Source organism: Melitaea cinxia, chromosome 21 (genome assembly GCF_905220565.1).
Source record: "Melitaea cinxia chromosome 21, ilMelCinx1.1, whole genome shotgun sequence".
NCBI lineage: Eukaryota > Metazoa > Arthropoda > Insecta > Lepidoptera > Nymphalidae > Melitaea > Melitaea cinxia.
In genome coordinates this window covers 13,704,546-13,717,160 of record NC_059414.1, presented here as the reverse complement: position 1 = coordinate 13,717,160, position 12,615 = coordinate 13,704,546, and the positions used below count along the sequence as shown (strand labels likewise).

Sequence of the window (12,615 nt, the reverse complement as noted above, 5' to 3'; positions counted from 1 at the left end):
TATCAGTAAATCTATTCGTTCAAATTTGTCCTTTATAAAACGTATAACGAAGCGCAGCAATCGACGACCCAGCTTATTGGTTCTGCCTAAGACTAGAACGACATTTGCCAAAAGGGATATCACATTCGAAGGAGCACAGCTTTACAACAAATTACCTTGTCTAATAAAAGATGTAAGCTCAGTTAACGAATTTAAATCTCGGCTTTCGCAATATATTCTCAATAACACTTTATCGTTAGAAGAAACCATTTAAACTATTCGTTAATTGAGCACTAGGATTTATAAGACGACGATATGTATGTTTTACTTTTATTGTAGTGTATTGTTCTCATGTAAGTGACATTGTCTTTTTGAGAATAAAGTTCTTTAACCTTATATTTTTTATGTGCATTCGCGAATAACTTCGTCGTTTATGAACCGATTTCGCTGATTATTTTTTCTGTTACAAAGGAGATATCCCAATGGTGGTACCATGATAAGGAAACCAGGATCTGATAAGGGCATCCTAGAGAAATCGAGGGGATCTTCAAAAATCGTAGTGATAACTAGTGTGTTTGTAATTTTTTTCGTCTACTTACGTTTTATTACTTGTCGATGTAATTAAAGTCGGTTTTTTCGTTTGCTAGCAAATACACTTATTTATCCGGACGCTCCTGCGGGATTTGAAATTGCAAGAGTAAAACCGAAAGAAACAGCTAGTTGAGAAATTAATGTAAGAATTACTCGTTTTGTCTATAACAATTTCTTATAAATGTTTATTGAGGTCACACAGCAGAATATATCCTGCTCAAAACTTGGAGCAGCCCGACTGGCGAAGTACTTTAACCTTTCAGAAGGTCACAGCTAAATAATACTGCTCACTGGTAATGTTTTGTTCTAGTGGTGAGGTGGCAAGAGCTACCGGGTAGAGTCTGGGGTAGAATGGGCAACGTGCTTGCAATACTTCTAGTATTGCAGGCGTCTAAACTACGGCAATCGCTTACCATCTGCAGCCCATTGCTTGCCGATCTAGTTGGATGAAAAAATATGGAAAATTAAATGTTTGGTTTCACCAGGTCTAAATAAAGGAATTAGTTACGACTAGACTATCATTAGTCATTAGAACCTATTTATCCTCAATTAATAGACTTTTTTTTATGTAAGTGATATGTCCACGGGCTTTATAATGCCCGTGCTTTTGTTATTTCATTTTTTTTTTTTTTTGTTTAAACATGCATCGGTTTTTCACTGCAATTTTAGAAAACTTAAGAACTAGCCTTATAGTCTCTAAAAATCGACGCGAGTTTACTTAACAAGACTATTCTACATATTGTTTTTATTTTTATAGTTATTAATTTTAAAATTATAATTATTATACTAGAACTTCTAGACTCACTTTTAAGGATAGAAATATCTCAGCCCTCTATAACGGGATCTATGAAGTAGGTTTTGAATTTCGAAACAAGGTCCGGTTTTGAAATATGTTTGGCTAAATTAAATATGCCTCTTTATTTTTATTTTATTATATATATGTGTGTGTGCTATGATGACATTTTCATTTACATCCAAAGAGAATCAATTTAAAAAAAATTTGGAAACTTAAGTTAATTTAGAAGACTCTAGTAATATCAAGTCTGTGGTTAAACGAAATCCCCGCGAAAGCAGACGGATTCCGCATTCATTACGTTGTTATTGCGTATGAAATCCATTTATTAAAATGTTACCATTTAAGCAACGTTTAATTTTACTTTATGCATTTACATTATTTCATGTTTTCATAAAAATATTACTCTCATGTTATGAATATAATACTTGTACACTTAGAAAAAAAAACGAGTGAACTTAAGACCACACACACGACTGAAGTAAAACTAACGAAACGTAACTCCCTCACTCTTTATCTCGCGCTCAACTTCCGTTCGCCTCGCTCGATCACATTTTTCGTAACGCTCTCGTTACGCATTGACCAGCTTACTCCTCAAATCAAGCGTGCGTAAAATTTTACTTCAATATTACATCTGCATCTGTTGGCAGACTGGTCACATTAAAACGTTGTTGTATTATCGATCATGGATTCGATTACCGCATATAACACGTATCGGGCATACGGATTATTGTTATAATATAATTATATTATTAATATAAGATTTCATACCACTAGGAGTTGTTAAGTATGAAATGCCCATAAATCCGTAAAAGGCAAAAAAAAATTAGAACGAGAAAATCAGGAACACGAATTATTTAATCGATTGAATCAAAAGCGACTCAATTCAACTAGACTTCAAAAGCACTTTCGAATTGTCACTACACAAATTAAAATTTTAAAGTGATTATTAGTTTTTAAAAGTAAAGCTCCCACGGATTCGGAATTTAGATCCTGTGGAGAAGAACTGGCGAAAAACTCCGCAGTTACTATTTTAAATAATTTATAAACTGTGTTTTTAGTAAAATATTAGTAATATCTTACATTAAATACAGAGTCGCCATGTTCACAAATGGTTATCAATTACTACCTAAGCCCGCGACTTCATTCGCATGGAATTTGATAAAAAAGGTTTTGTTCAGGTCGCAGATTTATGAAATAAATAAATTTCTAAAATAAAAGCAGCCTCAGTTACTCCTTAAAACATCAGCTTTCTGCCAGTGAAAGTCCCGTCAAAATCGGTCCAGCCGTTTCAGAGATTAGCCGGAACAAACAGACAAAAATTATAAAAAAAAACTAGTTGTGCCCGCGACTTCGTCCGCATGGAATTTAACAAATAAGGTATTGTTCAGCTGGCAGAGTTATTAAATAAATAAATTTCTAAAATAAAAATAGCCTTAGTTACACCTTACTACATCAGCTATCTGCCAGTGAACGTCCTGTCAAAATCGGTCCAGCCGTTTCAGACAGACCGACAAAAATTTAGACAAGAATTCAATAAAAAACGCTTATTTTAATATTACAAACAGACGCTCCAATTTTATTTATTTGTATAGATGAGATTAAAAAAAAATCTGTTTTAATCCAATGTTTGTATACAAGACAAACCGATGAGGAGAAAAATTTTCCCGTCATACCTGAAACAACAGAGAGAAGTGGCGAACAATCGTGAAGATCATCACAACTACCCATACAGAACTCGATACGTGATGACCACGACCTCAAGAGTGTCACGAAGAAGAAGAAGAAGACCTGAAACTTGGAATTTCGTGAAAAAATATTTACTTGAAAACAGTTTGTATCGTGATTCACGTGATAACATCACCCGAATACTTACATCACACCTGACAGCTTTCGATGACCCATGTAGTCGCTGTACATTATACCACTTCAACACCTAATGACCTAATCTTCACCTGTCACTGCAACGGTAAAAGCCCATACAAAACATATCTGAACCCATAACGATTTGTGCACCACCCATATTTTAACACACGCCAAAATATACCTTACTTCGAGGGCAGAAGGCCCATAACTGGTTACAAAGTTTTCCTAAAAAACGGACACTATCAGCTATCAGGAAAAAATAGATTAGCTGTATCCATTAAACTAGTAGCTATCAATTACAACACGTACGTCCATATTATTGATAATTATTCGGCCAGTACTGAATATACAGTCAAAATGTGCGAGTGCCGGCAGAAGAAGTCGTTCTTAATCGCGGACATTTTGAGCGATTCTGGAAAAAATACTAAGAATGTGACCAAAAACACGCCTCACGAACAGTCTTCAAGAGTAAGTGACAATTATATCAAACCGATTACCAAATACGATGAAATGCAAGCAAAATTCAACGTTATGACAGAAGTACAGAGGGAACTTGAATTGACGAAAATCAAGGTAAACTTAGAACAGCGGAGGAACACATATCCGTTATACCCTACACCGATAAAGGCTAATATCCCGTGGCCGGGTTATAGGATGAAGACAGGGTACCCAGTTGATTCGAGGTGTCCGATGGGCCTGTACAGTGAACAGATAATTAAGTCAGATCAGATACTGAGGAGTCAGCTCGCAGTCAACAGATTTGCCTCGAACCCCTACAGTTTGCGACAAGCGTATGGATACGACAGAGGTCAGTACAAACGTATTTCATCAGATTTTTTTTTTTTTTTGAAGTTTGGATATATATACAGTAAGGCTGAAATATTCGTTACATTTTACTTAATTTATTTATTTATTAAAACTTAATTACACACAAAAAGAAAGATAAAGTATGCAAAGGCGGCCTTATCGCTTATAGCGATCTGTTCCAAAGTAGTTTAGTAAAACTGTGGCGGGAAGAGTACGCAAACAACAATGCAAGCTTATGATACATACTGAAGAAAACTTAAAATACTAAACATAGTTATATAATATTCATATTCTGAAGTTTTCCACGCAATTTCCTTAATTTTTCGTTCCATAAGAAACTTCACTAAAGTATTAGAAAACTAAAAAATAGCCTTAAGGCTATAATTGGTCCTCGAGCGGTTAGAATTAGTTCTCGAGTTTTGTGCTTAGCAACGCATTTATTCATTTTTAATAATATAAAATTATAATATAAGTTATAATGCTTTATGTTTGTTTATATTTTATGTATGTGTATATGAAAGTGTTATTATGTGTGTATGAAAATTCAAAGTTGTGTGATATACACACATATGTGTATGAAAATTCTGCTGGAATTAGAAGTATAATAGTTAATTTTTGAGTTATGATAAAACTAGCGTCATAAAATTATAATTAATAAAATAAAATAATTGGAGAATAATACATATACCTCTCAAACTTAATGACCTAGACCTTTATAATGACACGAATCTATGTCAGGGGGCCAGAAACGAACAATAAAAACGCAGACCCATTCTACAACAAACATCGTGAGAAAGAGCAAACGTTTAACTAAACAGTAAAACCTTTAGAAAGTTACACTTATGAAGTTTATGCTCGATTTCTTTTTGAAGATAATCTCTTACATTTACATACCTATACTAATATTATAAAGAGGCAAAGTTTCTAACTTTGTTTGTTTGTAGGGTAGCGTGTAACCTTCGCAAATAGTGATCCAATCATGCAAATTCAAGCTACACTGTTCAGGAGTAATATAGGCTATATTTTATTGTTATCGAACAAAAAATTCACTGAAAAATAATAGCACGTGTAAATCAAGTCGGAGAAATACGAGAGAGATGAAAACTTTACTATATTTGCATCACAAAAATAATTAACGCCCAACGAAGTGGGCACGGGTTGTGATCGTTGTGTAGACATTGTCAGTCTTTGATAGTTTTGTGTGTACATATATGATTGATGTTTTAGATGCAGTTTAATAGTCAAGTTCGGAGAATTTGATGCCTTGAAATTGTACAAACCAAAAAACTTAATAACTTAAAATTGTGCATATTGTTACCTATCAAATTTAAATGTTTTATTATAAATTTTCAAAATTCATAGAATACAGCTTAAAACATAACTTAAAAATAATATATAATGTATTTAGATTTGGAATCTTACATAGTGAAAGAACTTTAATAAGGAGATGTCTATTGACTACTACATGTAAAGGTACGGATGGTTTGGTTCTCTTTGGCTTGTTGTTGTATGGATTAATTAGTTGTACAACTTTCTTCAATGTTTGTATTTTGTAGATGCCTGATGATGGTCCAATAAAGGATCGAAACGTCGCATGAATTTGCAATTAGTGGTTTGATTGGCACCTTATGTCCACTTTCCTGCTAACCGTCAAAGAATACTTATAACAAATGGACACAACGATAAATAATACTAAAAAGAATTATAGTGCAATGCTGAATTTTAGTGCTGTCGTTTGGAAATTATGCGCGTACATACATATTGCCGATTATTATTTTTTTTATGTAGAATTGTAGATAGACAAAGGTCCTGCGAAATTAAACTGTTTACTTCTAATATAAAAAAAAAAAAAAAAAAAAAAAAAAAACATGAAGACGCTTCCATGGATAATGTAAAATTTTATCAAGTCTACAAAATATTATGTATTATCATGTTATTAATTGCTTAATTGAGGTAAACTATATAATTATTTGTGATAAGAATTTAAGACGTAGGTAGTATCTCTTTTAATTTCATTTTCCTTCATATTATATCGGTTGTTGAAAAACGTCATCATTACCTTTATTGAGATACTTATTGAAGTGAAATTGTTATTATTTCACTTAATTTGTAGTATATTATTGAATACTTTGGTGAATTTCTAAAATATCAAGATGTTTTCTGTAAATAATTCATTAAAAAAAAATAACCAAACCATCATAACAAAGATACAACATTCAATTGTTATATTATAAGTATAAAAAAACAGTATAACAAAAATAATAATTAAAATATATCTACATCATTTTTATGTCAGTTCTAACAATGTTTTATTAATCTTTATTTCTTTGTAGACACTTTTAATTTAAAATCAAAAACAGCTTTATTCAAATAGGCTCCAAGAGCACTTTCGAATCGTCATTTTACAAATTAAAACTTTAAAAATCAATTATTATATTTGTAGAAGTAAAGCTACCACCGATTCGGAATGTAGATTCTGCAGAGAAGAATCGGCAAGAAACTCCGCAGTTACTCTTTTGAAAAATAATAATTAATCGCAACATAGCTACATAACTATTATCCGTAAGCTTTATTTTAAAATTAATTCAAAGATTACATTACCTAAATAAAACGAAAAGATATAATAAATAGCACAATTAAAAGAGCCATAAGGTAGAATTGAATTGAAGATTAAGTTAATATTTATTAACTGTAAAAAAAATCCATCGCAATCGTTTTACGAAGCGAATTGTTCAAATTAACATTACACACGATAACTCAGCGATTATCGCTATCAAGTCCAAATATAAAAATTGTTTACGTTAAAAAAAAATGATAAATGACTTTTATAAGTCACGATTAGAAACTGTGTTCGTATGAAACGTGTTAAGATTGTTATGATAAGCGACAATTAAAAGCAATTGGGTGTAATTGAAATTATACAAATACCTAATGTTCTATTTCAATATAGTATCCGGTGTCATATAATGCCAATTCATTTCTATGAGTACTGAAGGTGTGATTATATTTTAAACTTTGACTTATGATTTTATACATATTTTATAAAACCGACAATATTTCCGGTAATAGGATGTTCTTTCAGAATAGGGTCTGCAATCACGACGAATCTCAGACAAATTTCGACTCAACACATAATGTTATAATAATGCAACTAAGAAACTTTTTGATTGAAACCTTAACTACCAGCGGCCGGGGCGTTAATCGCTCAAAATATTTTTGTTTATTTTTTTTTTCTTTACAAACACCTTTAAAAATTTATTACATATAATATATATAGAAATAAAAATATATGCACTTTTTGTACACAAAAAAAATACAGGACAAAAATGCGGGAACTTGTAACAACCTGTTTGCAGGTCAAGTGCACCGGTGAACCGCAAACAACCAAATGCATACAAGTTGTAGCTGTTCTAATGTCTTGTTGATTTTGTGTGCTTTGCCAGTGATCCATACTCTCACGTGACTGATAAAGGAAGAAGTGATCATAGCCATTGTTTTATAAATTTCTATAAATCTGTTGAAAAGCTAACGTATTGAAATTGTGATTACCAAAGTGTCTGAAACTGAGAAGAAATGTCAACAATTACGATTGAGACGATTTGAGATTAAAATGATTTCCGCAATCTTAAGCCATGAAGCCTTCTACGCTCCAAGAGTATTTGAATAAAATGTTATATTATATTTATTACTAGCCGACCCCGCAAACGTTGTTTTGCCATATATTTTATAACCATCCAACGCGACATGCGACAAAACCAGCCCTACGGTCACCCAACCCGCCTACCCAGCGTGGTGACTATGGGCAAAACTCATGAGTTCACTCCATTTTGGCGCGAACTTATGGAGGTCTATGTCCAGCAGTGGACTGTGTTAAGCTGAAGTGACATTTTTTTCAAGAGAAATAAAATCCTATTCGAAATATTTCGTCAGATCGTGCTCCAGCAATGACGGGGCATCATTGCACATTTCAAACAAGCAGTACTAAATGTACTCACTGTACATTGTGTTATTGTTGTTCATTGTCAACACTTGGTTGCAAAAATCTTAATAAACGTCTGCATGCGTCGCTCCATTACGTTATTAGAGCAGTCAACCAAATACGAAGCATGCTGAGCCGCTTTGCAGTGAAAAGATGAAGACTATTATCGCTTGCTGTTGCACACAGAGAGTCTGCTAGTAACATTTTGTATTGGAAAATTAAACCGTCGTTTTTAGGGTTCCGTACCTCAAAAGGAAAAAACGGAACCCTTATAGGATTACTTTTTAGTCCATCTGTCTGTCAAGACCTTTTTTCTCAGGTTCCGTACCTCAAAAGGAAAAAACGGAACCCTTATAGGATTACTTTTTAGTCCATCTGTCTGTCAAAACCTTTTTTCTCAGGAACACGTAGAGGTATCAAGCTGAAATTCATATCAAATACTCAAGTTTACTGTCCCTTGGAGCTGTGAAAAAATCAAACTTCTAAGCTCACGCAATCAAAAGATACAGCCGTTTATGCTGCAAATTAACGACACTCGCAAGGGAATCAAAACCTACAGGGTACTTCCTGTGAACTCAGAAACTTGAAATTTAGTACGAAATACAAAAATTGCGAAAAGCATAAATTTTTAGTTACATCATATAATAAAAATATTTTTAATAATTGTTTATACGGAACCCTCGGTGCACGAGTCCGTCTCGCACTTGGCCTGTTTCTCACCGCTTAAACCTTCCATGAACTTCCACAAATATTTCAACATCAAAATTAGCCAAATCAGTCCAGCCATTCTCGAGTTCTGTGAGTGAGTGTGTGTGTGTTTATATTTATAGACGACAACTAACAGAAGATACAATTTAAATGTTTAACACATAATAGTTAGCTCAACAATGATTATAGTACTTCTTTTTATAGCCAGTCACTACATGCTGCTGCTCGGTGTAAATTAAATTGATAAATTTGTTAACAGTTAGGTATAGTATAGTTACAATTGCAAGATGAAAATTCAAAAGTGCGTCGATTCCTACTAAAATAAATTTTTGATTTTAATTCACATAAGCTCCCCTTATCGTTACAACACCGATGATGGAAACAAGAAAGGGTAATTAACAATAAATCAATTACAGCTAAACGTATTACGATAACATCAATATTCCATAACTACATAAAGTACGGCCTATCGATAATAAAATCTAAGAACAATTGATAAGACGCTCGTGTAATCGTATCATTCGTTTTTAAATTGTACTTATAATATAAAAAATAATACCAAAATTTCGATTAATATTTAAAAAAATATTATTTTCGTTTGAAAACAATCAATTTTTGTACTCAATGATTACTTGACATGACGTAAGTCCATTGTAGTAGTACGTCACAGACATGCACAGTAGATTTACACATAATTTTATAAAGAAAACTAGCTGAACCCTGCGCGTTGTTCAATTTTTTTTTTTTTTTATTTGGTCGTACCAACTCAGTAAACTTTGTCGGCTCATGCACAACACTTTCAACTGCATAGTTTACGATTCAACAACAACAAGACAAACGTTCATTATATATATATAGACTAGTTGACCCTGCAAACGTTGTTTTGCCATAGATATTATTTTTAAAAAATAATTTCTTTTTAAATCGAATTATTTTCTAGAATAATGAACTTCTAGAATAGTGACTCGTTTTCGTTTCATCGAGTTTCAAATCACAACAAGTCCAAAGAAGTTTAACTTCAAAAATAAATCTTAATATTTTTATATTATTAATGAATACAGCTACTACCTTGTCTTTGTGAGCAGTCGATAAATTATTTTCAATTTTTTGATAAATGTTTTGGTCATATAGCAAGTCATATTATCCTACGTTAATCGTTTAAATCAAGTAGTTGTACTGTTGTACACGTGAAAAAGATAAAATTTATTGCTTTGTTGTAATTATTATCGATTTAATAATTTAAGCATCACGAAATATTTATTTTTATATCATTTTACGATAGCGGGATTATCAATATATAATATTTATATTGATTTTATATAATAGTAATAGCTGTTTCTATTATATTTATGTATATTCATGTGTATGTATGTGTATATGTAGGTATATATTCCTGTTACATAAAATTTTTACGTTCCGTCCCACACTCCCTATGTTAGTCCTCTGCCCAAAGGTTGCCTGGAAGAGATCGCTGTATTAACGATAAGGCCGTGTTGCAACTGATGCATCTTCTATTTTAATTTTTAATTTTCTTATATCATTTATCATTTTGTTAAAACTTGGTATTGGTCTGCGAAAGTGTGAATAAATAAATAATAAATAAATATCAATATTTATTTACCAATAATGGTTCATAACATACTTTTCATTAACACAACGGTACTTGATAGCAGTAATTATTGATTCTGATGAATAAAAAATAAAATAAAAGATGGCTCTGGTGTTCTGTGGGATCGAGGAAAAACACCTCACTCCCGCTCCAGTTGGACTTCCCAAGATTTTGAGGAAGATATTTCATGCTAAGTCCTATCTTGGTATCTTTAAAAGATGACTAGGTATTCTTAAGTTAAGGCACTATATCTTAGACTTAATACCTTCTTTTCATTAACAAAGACTATCGTCAAGGGTAAACTTACACTTACATTGTAAACATCCATAGGCTCTTAAGTGCAATTCCCTTTTTTTATTTACGTTTTAATTGTCAAACATTCAGGCGTATTGTTTTCGATATTGCATGCTTCAAATAACGAACTAAAGCTTAGTATCTATAATTTGATTTTAAGTCCAGAACTGACCATGATATATATATATATATATATATATATATATATATATATATATATATATATATATATATATATATATAGACTTAAGAGTAAACCACAAGGTGATACATAATTTTGTGAGTGTGGCGAGGAATTGAACCTTGTTTTACACTAGCTTGATGCACTCATCAAGCTAGTGTTTGGCAAATCCAAGGATAAAATCCGTACTCCAAGCTATTTAAAATCATGGCTTGACGTAATGTGAAGTTTCTGAGACGTCTATAAGCATACCCAGTGGCAGATTCACCAGCAGGCTGTGTAGGCCTAGGGCGGTAAATGTTTTGGGGCGGCAAATTTAGCCCAAGTTTTTTTTGTGTTGTTGTTGTTCTGTCTTACAGAAATTAAAAAAAAAAACTTTATTATATACATCCAGAAAATGAGTCTTAAAAATTTAAATATTTCAGATTTGTACTCCTAATAAGAAACAGGGTATCGATTTTAGATATCAGTAAGGGTGGCCAAATTGAATAGTCTGCTGGCTTCAAATTTGTATATCTGCCACGAAGTATACTCAAAATACTGACAAAAAAAAAGAAAAGTTTTCACAAAAAGCGTAAAAGCAACATGCCTCCAATACTTTTTACAGGCGCATTATTATATTTTTTTTACCCAAAATCGACTACTACTTATAAATTTGTCTGATATTTAATTGTGACATATCAAATGATACAGTAAAATCAATCTTGATATTAAATTTTTAAAGTTTTTTGGAATATGTAGTTCAGCATAAGTTTGATCCTTTAAAATAGAAAAAAATATCCCTAGCACTTTTCGGTGCTCAACTGATTATTATGCGCAATCTAAACTATTATGTCTAAAAACATAAAATGTTTAAAAAAAAATTAGGCAGCATAATTCAGCACATTACCCTATTTTCAGAATGTGTCTTAAATATTACAGATTGCCCATAATCGGTTATCCCACATAGCGTATTTTTAGTAAACTGACAAAATATATTAATTCTTTTCCAGTTCCACATTCATTCTGTAGTCCCTGGTGGGGAGTGGGAGGGAGGAGAAAAGGCGGGCAAGTGAGGTTTAGCGCAGCACAAACAGGTGCCTTGGAGCGTCGCTTCGGAGCCAGCAAATACCTGAGTCCTGATGAACGAAGGGCTCTTGCCGTCTCGTTAAGACTTAGCGATCGACAGGTAATCAAATTCCTGAGAAACGTACGATCCACCTGATGGTAATCGGATACCATAGCATATAAACAACTGCAACACCAGTAGCATTGCAATCTCTTTGCCAACCCTATCCCCAACCTTCCCCAGGAGCTCTGGCTACCTTACTCACCACTGCAACAACACTATTTGAAAGAAGCGTTATTTAGCTGGGGTTTAGTAATATCGAGGTACTTTCCTAGATGGGCTACTCCAGGTTTTGAGCAGGATATTCCCCGCTGTACTTCAATAACATCTTGCTTAAATCAAAAACGAGTTTCTATATTTTGCTATTTTTCCAATAGATGCTAGGATTCGATCGTTCGGTTCCATCTTTCTACTTTTTAATTTTAAAGCTACCCATAATTCGGAATGTGAATTCTGCTGACGAAAATCAGCAAAAAAACTTCGCATTTACTTTTTTAATAACATTTTTTCTGTTATTTATATTTAAAGTTTATTAATAAATTATTATAGTTTAATGTATTGTTTCTAGGTTAAGACATGGTTTCAAAATCGGCGAGCAAAATGGCGGCGAACAACACCGGAATCCGCTGATCCAGGAAGTCCGCCTTCAAATGATGACTCCGATGATGACGTACAAATAGCGGATGTTGACCAACATTAA

At 32.7% G+C, this 12,615-nt stretch overlaps 1 protein-coding gene across 1 annotated transcript; it reads left to right on the top strand.

The window, feature by feature from the left end:
* The first annotated feature begins 3,586 nt into the window (after positions 1-3,586).
* LOC123663975 (hematopoietically-expressed homeobox protein hhex-like) lies at positions 3,587-12,615 on the top strand. Its single transcript, XM_045598611.1, has 4 exons — positions 3,587-3,741; positions 3,778-4,037; positions 11,800-11,975; positions 12,484-12,615. Exons 1-4 carry the CDS (start codon positions 3,587-3,589, stop codon positions 12,613-12,615), a joined length of 723 nt encoding a protein of 240 aa, XP_045454567.1.